Source organism: Bos javanicus, chromosome 1, assembly GCF_032452875.1.
Source record: "Bos javanicus breed banteng chromosome 1, ARS-OSU_banteng_1.0, whole genome shotgun sequence".
Taxonomy (NCBI): Eukaryota; Metazoa; Chordata; class Mammalia; order Artiodactyla; family Bovidae; genus Bos; species Bos javanicus.
Window position 1 is genome coordinate 25,328,055 of NC_083868.1, and position 15,751 is coordinate 25,343,805.

Genomic DNA, 15,751 nt, shown 5'->3' on the forward strand with positions numbered 1-15,751 from the left:
TGCATGTGGTTAGAGGGTTGAGGTTTATTTGTATCCATATGTAAAATTAAAATACCTAGGCATAGTTCACTGAAAAAGCTTTCCTTTCCCCAGTTAGCTGTATATGTGCATCCATTCCGGATTCTCTATGTTGTTCCATTTATTTATATGTCTTCATAAGCGAAACCACTCTGTCTTGATTACTAATAGCTTATAGAAACTCTTGGAGTCAAATAATGTGAATGCTGCATCATTTTCTTCTCCAAAATTGTTTTCACGGTTCCAGACCTTTTGCTTTTCCATATACTTCTCAAATCAGCATGTCAGTTTCTACAAAATTATATTGGAATTGTGATTGAAAATGCAGTGAATCTATATACCAAATTGAAAAGGATAACTATTTTAATAGTCTTTGTTTCTCTCTGAGAACATGATACACCTCTCTATTATATATCTTTATTTTCCTCAACAATATCTTGTAGTTTTCAGTGTATGACCTTAACATATGTTTTGTTAAAATTTTTCTGGAGTATCTAATGTTTTTTTACACTATTATTAGTGGATTTATAAAATTTCATTTTTCAACTATTTTATGTTATATAAAAATTTAATTTTATGTGTTATCCTTTTATCTTATGACGTTACTAACTTCTTCATTTATCTGTTTTAATAGTTTAATATTTTTTCTGAGTGTATTCATAAAATCACGTTTTCTTTCTTCTTATTTATGTTAATACTGTAAATTCTAGTGAAGATTCAAAGGTAAATAAACTTTATATTCCTGGGATAAATCCCACTTAGTCAGGACTTACATTATGCTTTTCACAGATGCTCCTGGATCTGATTTACTAGCATTTTTAAAGAATTTTGCGTCTACACTCATGAGGAATATTGATCAGTAGTTTTCCTCTAATGTCTTTGTCAGGTTTTGGAATCAGGAATGCTAGCTTTATGAGTTTGGAATATTCCTTCCTCCTCTACATTCTGTAAGAGTTTTGACAGACCTGGTACTATTTCTTCCTTAAATGCTTATAGAATTCAGTGATGATATCTGTGCCTAGGGTTTTCTCTGTCAATTATTTTTATTGTTATGAATTTATATTTATTCGATTTTTTTCTTCCCTGTTGGATGTGGTAAATGGATTTATAGTGTTTGCCCGTCAATGAAATTGTCTAATCTGTCTAAACTGTTGAATTTATTATTAAATGTTTATTTGCAATATCACCTTATTTTTGTAATACCTTTAACTGTAATGTTTGAAAGATGAGCAGTAATGACTTCTCTTTTGTTCTTAAATACTGTGGATTGATGCTGTCTCTATTCTCCTTTTTCATTGCCCACCTACCCTCTCTCTCTTTTCACCCTCTCTCAAATTTGAATCTTGATAAGGATCTATCGATTTTATTAATACATTCAACATACAAAGTTTTGGCTTTGTTAGTTTTATTTTCTAATTAAGCAATTTCTGATATTCTTTCTTCTGTTTACAAAATTAAAAAAAGATTTTAAAAAATTTTAAAAAATTAAGATAGAAATGATTGAGAATAAATCAATGATTTGGGGCTTTATTGTGAATATTTAAAGTTTTAAATTTTCCCCTGAACACTTATTCAGATAAATTTTACAAATTTGGTGTGTTGTGTTTCCATTTATCATTACGTTGAAAACATTTTTCAGTTTCTGTACAAAATTTTGATTTTTGTAGAAGTTATTTGGAAATGTGTTATTAAATTTCCAAATGTTTTACTATTTTCCATATAGCTTTTTATTCATTTCTAATTTAATTTCACTGAGATCAGAAAGTATATTTTGCATAAACTTAGCTTTTTAAATATTTTATTTTATAGCCCAGAATTTCACCTTAGTTAATGTTCCTTGTACATTTAAAAATTAGGTTCATTTTTATTTTTCTAATTTGGAATGGAATGTTCTAAAAATATCAGTCAAATCAGTTGGTAGTATTATTCAGGTCCTTACTTATTTTCTGTTTATTTATTTTTTTAATAATTAAGAAAGCCTGAAAATTCAGTATAATTATAGATTTGTATATTTCTCCTTTTTGTTTGTAAGTTTTTATTTCATGTATTTTGCCACTCTGTTTTAACTAAGTACATATTAGTATTGTTGTCTTAGTTAACTTATGCTTTTTCATTATGAAATGCCCCACTTTATTTCCTGCTGCTGCTACGGAGAAGGCAATGGCAACCCACTCCAGTACTCTTGCCTGGAAATTCCCATGGACGGAGGAGCCTGGTAGGCTGCAGTCCATGAGATTTTTTTGTCTTGGAACTTAATCTTTCTGATGTTACTACAGCCTTATAAATCTTTGTGTTTTTTTTAATTTTTTATGTCCTTTAAACTCCTATATCTCTATTTAATGTACATTTCTATTATTTAAATTACATATTGTTCAGCTTTATTTTTTATCCAATATGAAAATTTCTAGCTTTTAATTGGAGTATTTATTATCTTTGATGTGATCATCAATGTTTTGTAGCTTAGAACTGCCCTTTTCCTCTTTTTCTTTTTTTAATTGAATTTGTTTTTATTTTTCCAAATTTGCTAATTTCTTTAGGATGAATAAGATAATTTTCTGTAGAATATTTTATACTCACTATTGTGATCTGATCTGATCTGATCTGATTGAACTATTAAGTATCCTTATTTTTGCAATGATTGCTCTAGGACTGGCCTAGAACACTGGAGTGGGTTGCCATTTCCTTCTCCAATGCATGAAAGTGGAAAGTGAAAGTGAGGTCGCTCGGTTGTGTCCAACTCTTTGTGATCCCATGGACTGCAGCCCACCAGGCTTCTCCGTCCATGGGATTTTCCAGGCAAGAATACTAGAGTGGGGTGCCATCGCCTTCTCCGATACTGTATCTTAGAAAATATAATTTCATTTCCTCCCTTTCAAGCTTGTTTGCTATTGGTTTAGCTTTTACTTCTATACATGTAATAAAAACCAATAGAAATTTCTGACTTTCTTCACTCTGTATGACAGATCTAGGTCCATCCAAATCTCTACAAATGACCCAATTTCATTCATTTTAATGAATGACTAATATTCTATCTCTATTTGTATCGTATCTTCTTTATCCATCCATCTGTTGATAGGCATTTAGGTTGCTTCCGTATCCTGACTGTTGTTAATAGTCAGTGCTACAATGAACATTGGAGTGCTTGTGTCTTTTTTACCATGGATTTCTCAGGGTATATGTCCGGTAGTGGGATTGCTGGATCATGTGGTAGTTCTAGTTTTAGTGTTTTAGGGAACCTTTATATTATTCTCCATAGTGGATGTATCAGTCTGCTGTATAGCTCAGGGAACCTAGCATGATGCTTTGTAGTAAACCAGATGGGTGAGATGGGAGGGTAGGGTGGGAAGGAGGTCAAAGAGGGAGGAGATATATGTCTACATATGACAGATTCACTTCATTGTACAGCAGAAACTAACACAACACTTAAAACAACAATTCAGTTCAGTTCAGTTGCTGTCATGTCCGACTCTTTGCAGCCCCATGGACTGCAACACTCAAGGCCTCTCTGTCCATCACCAACTCCCGGAGTTTACCAAAACTAATGTCCATTGAGTCAGTGATGCCATCCAACCATCTCATCCTCTGTCGTCTCCTCCTCCCACCTTCAATCTTTCCCAGCATCAGGGTCTTTTCAAATGAGTCAGCTCTTTGCATCAGGTGGCCAAAGTATTGGAGTTTCAGCTTCAGCATCAGTCCTTCCAATGCATATTCAGGACTGATTTCTTTTAGGGTGGACTGGTTGGATTTCTTTGCTGTCCAAGGGAGTCTCAAGAGTCTTCTCCAACACCACATTTCAAAAGCATTAATTCTTTGGCGTTCAGCTTTATAGTCTGACTCTCACATCCAACACAACTACTGGAAAAACCATAGCTTTGACTAGATGGACCTTTTTTGCAAAGTAATATCTCTGCTGTTTAATATGCTGTCTAGGTTGGTCATAACTTTTCTTCCAAGAAGCAGCCATCTTTTAATTTCATGACTACAGTCACCATCTGCAGTGATTTTGGAGCTCAAGAAAATAAAGTCTGTCACTGTTTCTGTTGTTTCCAATCTATTTGCCATGAAGTGATGGAACCAGATGCCATGATGCTAGTTTTCTGAATATTGAGCTTTAAGCCAACTCTTTCACTCTCCTCTCTCACTTTCATCAAGAGGCTCTTTATTCTTCTTCACTTTCTGCCGTGAGGGTGGTATCATCTGCGTAAATGAGATTATTGATATTACTCCAAGCAATATTGATTCCAGTGTGTGCTTCATCCATTCCAGCATATCTCATGATGTACTTACTCTGCATATAAGTTAAACAAGCAGGGTGACAGTATACAGCCTTGACATACTCCTTTCCCAATTTGGAACCAGTCTGTTGTTTCATGTCCAGTTCTAACTGTTGCTTCCTGACCCGCATACAGATTTCTCAGGAGGCAGGTCAGGTGGTCTGGTATTCCCATCTTATCTCTTGAAGAATTTTCCACAGTTTGCTGTGATCCACAAAGTCAAAGGATTTGGCTTAGTCAATAAAGGAGAAGTAGATGTTTTCCCGGAACTCTCTTGCTTTTTCTATGATCCAGCAGATGTTGCCAATTTGATCTCTGGTTCCTCTGCCTTTTCTAAATCCAGCTTGAACATCTGAAAGTTCACAGTTCACGTACTGTTGAAGTCTGGCTTGGAGAATTTTGAGCATTATTTTGCTAGTGCATGAAATGAGAACAATTGTGTGGTAGTTTGAGCATTCTTTGGCATTACCTTTCTTTGCAAGTGGAATGAAAACTGACCTTTTCCAGTCCTGTGGCCACTGCTGAGTTTTCCAAATTTGCTGGCATTATTGAGTGCAGCACTTTCACAGCATCATCTTTCAGGATTTGAAATAGCTCAACTGGAATTCCATCACCTCCACTAGCTTTGTTCGTAGTGATGCTTCCTAATGCCCACTTGACTTCACATTCCAGGATGTCTGGCTCTAGGTGAGTTATCACACCACTGTCATTATCTGGGTCATGAAGATCTTTTTTGTACAGTTCTTCTGTGTATTCTTGCCACCTCTTCTTAATATCTTCTGCTTGTATTAGGTCCATACAATTTCTGTCCTTTATTGAGCCCATCTTTGCATGGAATGTTCCCTTGGTATCTCTAATTTTCTTGAAGAGATCTCTTGTCTTTCCCTTTCTATTGTTTTCCTCTATTTCTTTGCACTGATCACTGAGGAAGGCTTTCTTATCTCTCCTTGCTATTATTTGGAACTCTCCATTCAAAGGGGTATATCTTTCCTTTTCTCCTCTGCCTTTCTCTTCTCTTGTTTTCTCAGCTATTTGTAAGGCCTCCTCAGACAACCATTTTGTCTTTTTGTGTTTCTTTTTCTTGGGGATGGTCTTGATCCCTGCCTCCTGTACAATGTCAGGAACCTTTGTCCATAGTTCTTCAGGCACTCTATCAGATCTAATCCCTTGAATCTATTTTGTCGCTTCCACTGTGTATTGGTAACGGATTTGATTTAGGTCGTACCTGAATGTTCTAGTGGTTTTTCCTACTTTCTTTAATTTAAATCTGAATAATTTAAAAAGATACATGAAGTATTATTGTTGATTTGACTTTAAACAATCTTTCAAATAAAACTAAGAAATAATATTTTGTATTACTCATGTTCCTGGGTTTCATTATCTCTTTAACTGAGGAATGCTATTCAGCTATTTTGGGCTCCCCTTCACAGCATCACATTTTAGATATTATAATCAGACAGAAAGTTATGAATATATTAACATTTTCCTGCTTTATGTCCCTGTTCTGATAATTCTGTGCTTTTATTTCACATACTTTGCTAGGTGAAGTATTTCACATACTAGTTCATGGTGGAATTGCATATCCCACTCCTTTATTCCTACATAGGCAGGAGTGAAAGTATCCAGTGAATTATTCACTTTAAATAATACACTTTTCATTTGTTCTCTTTTGAATGTTTTCATTTCCCTCTGAAATTTTCCATATGTTCATTCATAAACTCTATTGTTTTAAGTTATTGAACATATTGTAATGACTGCTTGAAAGTCTTTTCCTCTAATTTAAATATCCATGGCATCTTGTGGTCTATTTCTACTGATTACTATTTCTCTTGATCTTAGGTCATTGTTCCTTCATTTCTTTTGTTGTTGTTGTGACTGTTATTATTGTTTTGTTTGTTTTTGCATACCTGGCAATTTTTTACTGTGTGTTGGACTGTGTATTGTAACAGACTATGCAATTTTGTGATCTTCTGAAGAATGTTGGTTTTTTACCTAGAGACAATTAGGTTACTAGCTGATCATCTTGATCTTGCGGAGGTTTTTTTTGCATTTTGCTAGTATGGACTATTGATCTTTTGACAATATACTCAGGCCAAACCTCAGTTTATTTATTTTACTTCTAAGGCATGGAGCCCCTGAGTTTTCAGTGAAAAGCCTAATATGTTTATCTGATCTGCCTAACTCAGTGGAATTTAAACTTTACAGTGTCTGCAGTGAGAGAGTCTGATCAGCCTCTTCTGCTTTTTACCTTTTGAGTTTCACCAGATCCTTGAAAGTGTCCTTCTACCTGCACTATTCGTAGTTCAGTCTAGGACTGAGGGAGAATTTATGCACATATTTTAGAACATTACCCTCCTCTCTCTCCCTCTTTCACATGATCTCTCCCTTAATTTTTAGTCACACTGACTGCTGTGAATGCTGCTCTCTGACATCTCCTACAAATAAAATTGTGATTTTCAGCTTGGGTTCTAGCTCCCTAGCACTGCATGGATTGAGCTCTCTAGGGGGCTAGAAAGCTTCATAAATGCAGATTTTTTTTTCCTGAGTGGTTTTATTCTTTCAAAAAGCAAATCCCTTCAGATCACCCTGATTTTATTTGTCATTGTCTTTAGCTTGTTAAATATTCTTCCTAGAGTTTATATATTTTAAAAATACTTGTCCAGAGTTTAATACAAGCAAATGTGCCATTCCCATGCTTTTCTGTTTATTTTCAGAAATGATGCATCTAGAGCATACTATCAAAATCTGGGAAATTGTTTCTTATTACAAAGCCATTTATTGTAAATGAAGAGATTTAACATTCAGTCATATACTTCCCAGGTGGCTCAGTGATAAAGAATCCACCTGCCAATGCAGGAGACGCAGGAAATGTGGTTTCTATCCCATGGTAGGAAAGATTCCCTAGAGGAAGAAATGGCATCACACTGCAGCATCTTGCATGTAAAATCCCGTGGACAGTGGAGCCTGCAGGCTACAGTCCATGGGGTTACACAGAGTTGGACACAACTGAGCACACGTGCATGAAATATTCAGTCATGATGTTAAACATTCTTAGATTCTCCAAGTGTTCTTTCTTTTATATATTAAAAGCATTAAAAAAGTTATAGTGTTAACTTTTCTTTAAATTGTATTCCCTTTCTTAATTAGTCATACAGACTGAATTAATTTCTTAACCTAAGGGAAGCCTATAATCTTGGCCCTTCTGAGATTTTCTGAAGTAAATTGGAATAAAAAAGAAATACAGATACACCCAAAAGGATTTAACAGATTTAGATATAGATACACGTTCTTATTTCTACATGTTTTCTAAATAATATTTAGAATATGTTATTAAGAAATAAAACAGTAAGTTTTCACTTAAAAATTATGAAACATATTTGAAAGGCTCCCCTAGTGGCTCAGACAGTCAAGAATCTAACTGTAATGCAAAAGACCCAGGTTCAACCCCTGGGTTGGGAAGATCCCCTGAAGAAAATAATGGCAACCCACTCCAGTATTCTTGCCTAGAGAATCCCAGGGACAGAGGGCTACAATCCCATGGGCTACAATCCATGAGGTCACAAAGAATCAGACACAACTGAGCAACTAACACACTTCAAAACGTGTAGTTTTATAGGACAGCTCCTTGATAAGTAAGCAAAGCATTTTTTTCACTGCCCCTCTAGCATATATGTATAGAAAATTTGACTGAATATAATTTTTCTAAATCAAAGGCCAGTAGGATTATCAAACATCTATATTTCCCTTTCATGGTTTCTTTTTTACTATTATCTTTGCTAATAAATAAATACTCTTGTATTATTTTAAAAAGATTGAGTGATCAAGTGGATAATGTGTAATTTGTTTACATATCATACAACTTTTCAGATTTTATATGAAATAAAAAATAAAATATAAGTAATATTTCTATCTCCTCTTTATATTGATAGAATATTACCTTATCCAAGATCTAATTATAGAAAATAGAATTGCACCACTTGAAATAAATTAGAAACACAAACAACACACACACACACATGCACAATTCAATTTGAAAAAGGCTATTTGTCCTCAAAAGATTTATTTCTTTTTAATATCCACTGTTGTACTGTTTAATTGTTTCTTTAATTACTCCCACATATCTACCTTAACATCTTGTCTGATAACCTTATCTACACAACTGTTATTCCTTAGTTGAAAAGTGATTTAGTGATGGCTAATCTCCTCTTCTCTTTCAATTTATGCTTTCCCTATTGTCTACTCAGTACTGGAAACAGCACTTGAAGTGACTCAAGCTCTTCCTCATTTCCCCTTTGCTTTAATTAAATCATGTATTGGCATTTGATGTAATTTATGGCTGATAATTTTAGATTTGTCTTATGCCAGACAATGTACTGTTTCATCTATTCCTTGTCAGCTTAGCTTTTATTCCAGAAAGCTACATGAAAAGGACCTTTAATTAAAATATTATATAAATATAATAAGCAGCCTCACCCAGGCTTAACAGTAATATTGTTCTTTTGTCTGCCACTTCCGCTGTTAAACTGACTTTTACATCAAAATATCCATAATTCTATTTGCAACTGCACACACAAAAAAGCAACCAAATATATTTACATATATAAGCATCAAACAACCATGTCATATAATAAACTTTTATTGACTTAAAAGTCTCCATAATCTTGCTTAATAATATAGCTTGTTTCTGTAATCATTTGGCCATTTCACGCTTACCTTACATAGTTGGTAATAATATGTGGAACAGCTGCAAACTTTCACAGTAATAGGTACAATCGAATCTGATGTGTCTAATTAATTTTTAGTCCAACAAATTAGTTTGGTTCTTCATTACTCTCCAATGGGAGGGAGACATTATATTTCATTATATTTTTTTTTGTCTGAAATAGCAACACACTGTCACAGGTCACACACATCCCATGTCTGTGCTCTAATTAGTTCAACTGACAACATTGTTTCAAAAGTACTAGGTGTACTAGAAACACTAATACACCTTGGGCAACATAAATATTCCACTATATTCAATGTGATGTTTTATGACTCTTTTACACAAATGAAGGACAACTTTTCTTTTCTGATTGTGCTATAAGGTGTTTTCTTTTTAGTTATATCTAGTGTTTAGCACAGTATATATATATGAATATGAGCTCATTTTAAATACATGTTAGACTATGTTTATATGTATACTGATTAAAAGCAAATAGAGGAGGAAAATGAATCAGGTTTACTACACAGGTGAAGATGATTTTTAAATCTGGAAATTAACACAAAAGAAACTTCAGAAGTGAAATACTGGACTATATAAAAATTGGACATATCAATGGAACATTATGTGCAAATGTGGGCATGATGAAGGACACAAACAGTAAAGACCTAACAGAAGTAGAACAGATTAAGAAAAGTTCTCAAGAATACAGAGAAAAACTATACAAAAAAGTCTTAATACTCTGAATAACAATGATGATGTGGTCGCTCACCTAGAGCCAGACATCCTGGAGTCTGAAGTCAACTGGGTCTTAGGAAGCAGTACTATGAACAGCCTAGTGGAGGTGATGGAATTCCAGTTGAACTACTTAAAATGCTAAAAGATTATGCTGTTAACATGTTGCACTCAGTATGTCAGCAAATTTGGAAAACTCAGCACTGGCTTGGAATAGGAAAGGCCAGTTTTCATTCCAACCCCAAAGATGGGCAATGCCAAAGAATGTTCAAAGTACTGTACATTTGCATTCATTTCTCATGCTAGAAAGTTTATCCTTTAAATCCTTCAAGCTAGACTTCAACAGTATGTGAAGACAGAACTCCAGATGTATAAGCTGGGTTTAGAAAAGACAGAGGAACCAGAAATCAAATTGCCAACATCTGTTGGATCATAGAAAAAAGCAAGGGAATTCCAAAGAAACATCTACTTCTGCTTCATTGACTACACTAAAGCCTTTGATGTGTGGGTCACAACAAACTTTGGAAAATTCTCTAAGATATGAGAATACCAGACCACCTTACCTGTTTCCTGAGAAAGCTGTATACAAGTCAAGAAGCAACAGTTAGAACATGACATGGAACAACTGACTGGTTCAAAATTGGGAAAGGAGTATGACAAGGCTGTATATTGTCACCCTGCTTATTTAAATTATATGCAGAGTACATCATGCGAAATGCCAAGCTGGATGAATCACAAACTGGAATGAAGATTGTCAGGAAAAATGTCAACAACCTCAGATATCCAGATAATACCACACTAACTGTATGGATGTGAGAGTTGGACTGTGAAGAAAGCTGAGCGCCAAAGAATTGATGCTTTTGAACTGTGGTGTTGGAGAAGACTCTTGAGAGTCCCTTGGACTGCAAGGAGATCCAACCAGTCCATTCTGAAGGAGATCAGCCCGGGGATTTCTTTGGAAGGAATGATGCTGAAGCTGAAACTCCAGTACTTTGGCCACCTCATGCGAAGAGTTGACTCATTGGAAAAGACTCTGATGCTGGGAAGGACTGGGGGCAGGAGAAGGGGACGACAGAGGATGAGATGGCTGGATGGCATCACTGACTCGATGGACGTGAGTCTGAGTGAACTCCGGGAGTTGGTGATGGACAGGGAGGCCTGGCGTGCTGTGATTCATGGGGTTGCAAAGAGTCAGACATGACTGAGCGACTGAACTGAACTGAATGACAGAAATTGAAGAGGAAGTAAAGAGACTCTTTATGAGCGTGATAGGAGAGAGTAAAAAAGCTGGTTTGAAACTGAACATTCAAAAAATAAAGATCAAGTGATCCGGACCCATTGCTTCATGGGAAATAGAAGGGAGAAAAGTGAAAGCAGTGACAAGTTTTATTTTTTGGGGCTCCAAAATCACTGCATATGGTGACTGCAGCCATGAAATTCAAGGATGCTTTCTCCTTGGAAGGAAAACTAAGACAAACTTAGACAGCAATTTAAAAAACTGAGACATCACTGTGCCAGTAAAATTTCATATAGTCAAAGCTTTGGTTTTTCCAGTAGTCATGTACGGATGTGTGAGCTGGACCATGAAGAAAACTGACTGTCAAAGAATTGATACTTTTGAATTGTGGTGCAGGGAAAAATGCTTGAGAGTCCCTTGGACAGCAAGGAGATCAAACAAAGCCAATCCTAAAGGAAATCAACCCTGAATATGCATTGGAAGACTGTTGGTGAACATGAGTTTCCAATACATTGGACACCTGATAGGAAGAGCTGACTCTTTGGAAAAGACCCTGATGCTGGGAAAGATGGAATGCAAAAGAAGTGAGCAGCAGAGGATGGGATGGTTAGATAGCATCACTGACCCAATAAACATGAACTTAAGCAAACTTTGGGAGAGAGTGAAGGACAGAGGAGCCTCACGTGCTGCAGTCCACAGGGTCACAAAGAGTCAGACACGACCTAGCAACTGAACAACAAATAACAAACAAATGGGCATTCTGGTTGGCATATAAAGTAAAAATTTCTTTCTTATTCATAGTCAGTCTAATATGGGTTCGCAGAATGAAGGATGGGGTTTCTACTCCATAGAGTTTTTCATGAAATGTGGATCCTTCCAGTCAATGGTGTACCGTATCTCATAGGGTCAGCATCCCACGACTGATCCCTTGTTCTGTCCAACACCTTAGGAAAGAGAGTATGAAGTGCTGTCACAGTGGTACATGGATTGGTCCAGAGATACCATGCATCTGCCTGTCCAATATTCAGTCACTTTGTTGCACTCGACTACAAGCGAGGCTGGGAGATACAGGCTAATTTTCTTCTCTGGAAGAAAGGTGAAACCTTGGTAAACAAGTCACCTATGGTTTGAAGGACTCTCACATCTAGATAATTTACAGCTTATATTCCTACCTGGGGCTTCCTTGATTACTCAGATGGTAAAGAATCTCCAGCAATGCAAACATGGCTGGGCACATACACAAGCACATGTAAACAGGTTAATAGGAACACTATAATTTGTGACTCAAGTTATGGCCATGTGAAGCTAAGAGTTACTTAAGACCCACTCAGGTAAAGTGAAAGTAAAGTCTTAGTCGTTCAGTTGTGTCCAACTCTTTGTAACCTCATGGACTGTAGCCTGCCTGGCTCCTCTGTCCATGGGATTCTCCAGGCAACTTACTGGAGTGAGTTGCCATGCCGTCCTCCAGGGGATCTTCCTCGTCTCCTGCGTCTCCTGCATTGCAGGCAGATTCTTTACTGCTGAGCCACCAGGGAAGTCCACTCCTTACATTCATCATCTGGATTAATCCTCCCAAATATATGAAATAGCACTACTGTCACCAGCTAACAGAAACAGGGATTCTAGAAGATTAAGTGCCCTACATAAACCCATTGCTTTCCTAGCTTGGAAGTGACAGAGATGATACTCAGATGTGGAACTTCAAAGACCTTGCTGTTTCCAGTATGTTACATTGCCAGGATAACTAAAACAAGAGAATTACACGTTCCTTTGATATGGTATGCTGAAATTTACCATTTATTTTTTGCTTACAATTTATTTTTTGATTATTTGTTTACTCACTAATGAGATATTGGTGATGGACAGGGAGGCCTGGCGTGCTGTGATTCATGGGGTCGCAAAGAGTCGGACACGACTGAGTGAACTGAACTGAACTGAATGAGATATGATATTAATATGAGAATTCACTTAGTTTCCAGTTTCTGAATTCATCCATCTATTAAATAAGCACCTAAATCTTTGCTCATTAGTAATGTTAGAATTCCATGAGTCTTAAACCTGTTTAAAAATGTGGGTTGAGATTGTCTTTATTATGTCTGAGAGGGCTAAACTGTCAGAAATGTGACAACTTCTGGAATAATCTTAGTTTAGATTTAAATGTATGATTTGTTACATAGACCTTAGAATTAATTTTCAAGTTGTTTTGTAGCCAACTTTCAAGTGGATTTTCAAATTAGTTTCAGATACTTTAAGGGCATTTAGGAGTTTTATCTTTCTGTGAGATTTTAACTATAGATACTAATCTCTATGGAAAGATGTTTATGTTATTATCATTATTTAATATAGCAGTTTCAATACCTTCCAGAAAATTAAAATATGTTTGATCAAGGTAAATTATTTGGTAAAATATTAAGAGAAATATTTTGATCATCTGTATTAGGCAGTGCTGTAGGGGAAAGGTAATTTGCAAATACTCAGTTTAAATGTTGTAGTTGCTTTTCTTTTTTTAAATGAGAATTGTCTTACAAAATGCTTTACCTAACTGAAGAAAAGTTATTATTATTTCAGCTCACACACTTGTTTTAGTATTTATGTATGAAGCAATAAATCAAGAAGTGGTTCTGAATCTGTCCACAGTAAAACAAAACACGAAGGAGCAATGTTCTTATTCACATTTCAAACTTATGATTTGATTCTCCTTTTGAAACTTATAAAATCTGCTCACCAGTAAATTATGACAGGGTCAGAACACAACAAATATTACCTGCTTCAAAGAAGGTTACACTCTTCTGTGCCTTGGGTGTAGCACGTATGTATTTTTGTGGGGTTTTGGGTCTTAATCTTTACTAGCACTAACACCATTGTTTCTTCCACAGGGGGACGAAATGAAGTTGTCATTACCGAAAACAATAACAGCATAACTGAGCAAATCACTGATGTTGTGAAGCAACCAGCTTTTATAGCTGGTATTGGTGGTGCCTGCTGGGTAATCCTGATGGGTTTTAGCATCTGGTTGTACTGGCGAAGAAAGAAGAGAAAGGGACTCAGTAATTATGCTGGTAAGAGGCTATTTCCAGCTAAGAAAATGTCTTAGCTTTAGAAATATGATAAAATGCAAGGGAAGGAATGAAACGGGTTATGAAATGAGTGAATGAATGGGTGTTTTTTGCTTGATTTAAACCATGATAAACAACAAGCTTTAATACACTGCTCTTCATCATATCACATTATGACCATAAGGCCATCTTTTTGCCTGTATCTCCAAGGAAGCATAAGAAGAGCACACACCAATAGAGTGATTAGCCATTTTTCTTAATAGTTCAACACACACACACACACATACACACACACACACACATAGACTTTGCAAGCTTTGACACCATGTTTGAGAAGTATATTTAAGCAAGAGCATTCCTAAAATGCTCAGGAAAAAAAGAAAAAAGATTTGAAATGTCGTTTTTCATATTTACAGTACAGATTACAAAGGGAAATGTATCCCAGATGGAACATACAAACGAAACAAAAAATTTCACCAGGATTGATGAAACTTATGAGGCATGATTTATTTTACTGGTCTCTTAAATAGAATGTCTACTTTAAAGTGACCAATGAGCATTTTAGAAAGAAGAAAAAACAGAAGCAAAAGAAAGAGAAGAAAAGTAAGATCCTAGATGTTCTACTTGTTTGCGAAAATGTTTTCTTTGAATCCAGAGCAGGAATTTTAAGGATGTCCCAAGTTGTGGCCTTCAAAATACATCCAAGGCAGAAAAAGAGAGAAAATTATCAAGTCAGTGGATGAAAAATGACCTCGATAATGAAGCTATGTTCAGTTAAAGTTTGAATTACATTCATTTTAAGTACTTTCTCTAACAATGATTAAAAAAAAAATGCCTCACAAATACTTTACATTTTCTAAAACAAGGGAACAATTTTAATTTATCATTGTCCTACAAATATTTTTAAAAATTTGAGATATTTTATTCATCTTCTATTTCTGATTTTTACTTTAATAAGAAGCATAAATGTCTTCATAAGTGATTTTACAGCGGCTTCATTACTTATTAAGCTTATCAGCTGCTATAACTTGTAGCATACAAGCTTCTGAGAATAGTTCAAAATGAAAGAAACACCATCCATTTGATTGTTTTCCTTGTTATTGAGTAGTATTTAAATATGATCAGTTGATGATCACATTGCAGCTCATGACTACAGCTTGTAGAAATAATGTTTGTTAATTACTGGTTAGAATATATTCCCAGGACTAGAGAAGATAGATAGTATAGTGTATTCATTGCAGAAGGGTTTCCATACTTTGTGACTTGCTATTGCTGTGCTGTTCTCATTTCTTACTGGTTGCTGATGCCTGCTTCCTTTTATGCTCTGTCATCTGAGTGCTTTATCAGCCTGCCAATGAAGGATTCTTCCTGGAAAGGGATGCTGGGCAATGACTGCTGAGTGTCAGAGTCATGAACATTAATGAGACTTTAATGTAACTTCTTGTTTTGCAGTCCAGTCCCCTGCTTTCATTCCTTGAAGATATTGTCCGTTTACCTGTCTATTTAGTCTGTCACTGTGTTCTGTTTCATCTCTGTGACATGCTCATATTAATCAAAGACTATTTTTGTGTTTATCTCTTTGCTTGACTTTAGTGAAAATAATAAAAGACTGACAATGTCAGTCACCTCAGGGCCCTATTTGGAGTGTTGCGTTTTTACCCTCTGTAGGATTTTCATTCACTTCTTCCAAATAGCATTAGTCTTCTAATTAGTAGTTATGTTTTTTTAT

General features: G+C 35.6%; 1 protein-coding gene across 9 annotated transcripts in view; it reads left to right on the plus strand.

Moving 5' to 3' along the window:
* ROBO2 (roundabout guidance receptor 2) overlaps positions 1-15,751 on the plus strand; it is a 652,403-nt gene that overhangs the window by 572,926 nt on the left and 63,726 nt on the right. For all 9 annotated transcript variants that reach the window (XM_061430013.1, XM_061430088.1, XM_061430401.1 and 6 more), the window contains one exon: positions 13,843-14,025. In XM_061430013.1, coding sequence (XP_061285997.1) covers positions 13,843-14,025 — 183 coding nt within the window. The remainder of the gene's footprint in view (positions 1-13,842; positions 14,026-15,751) is intronic.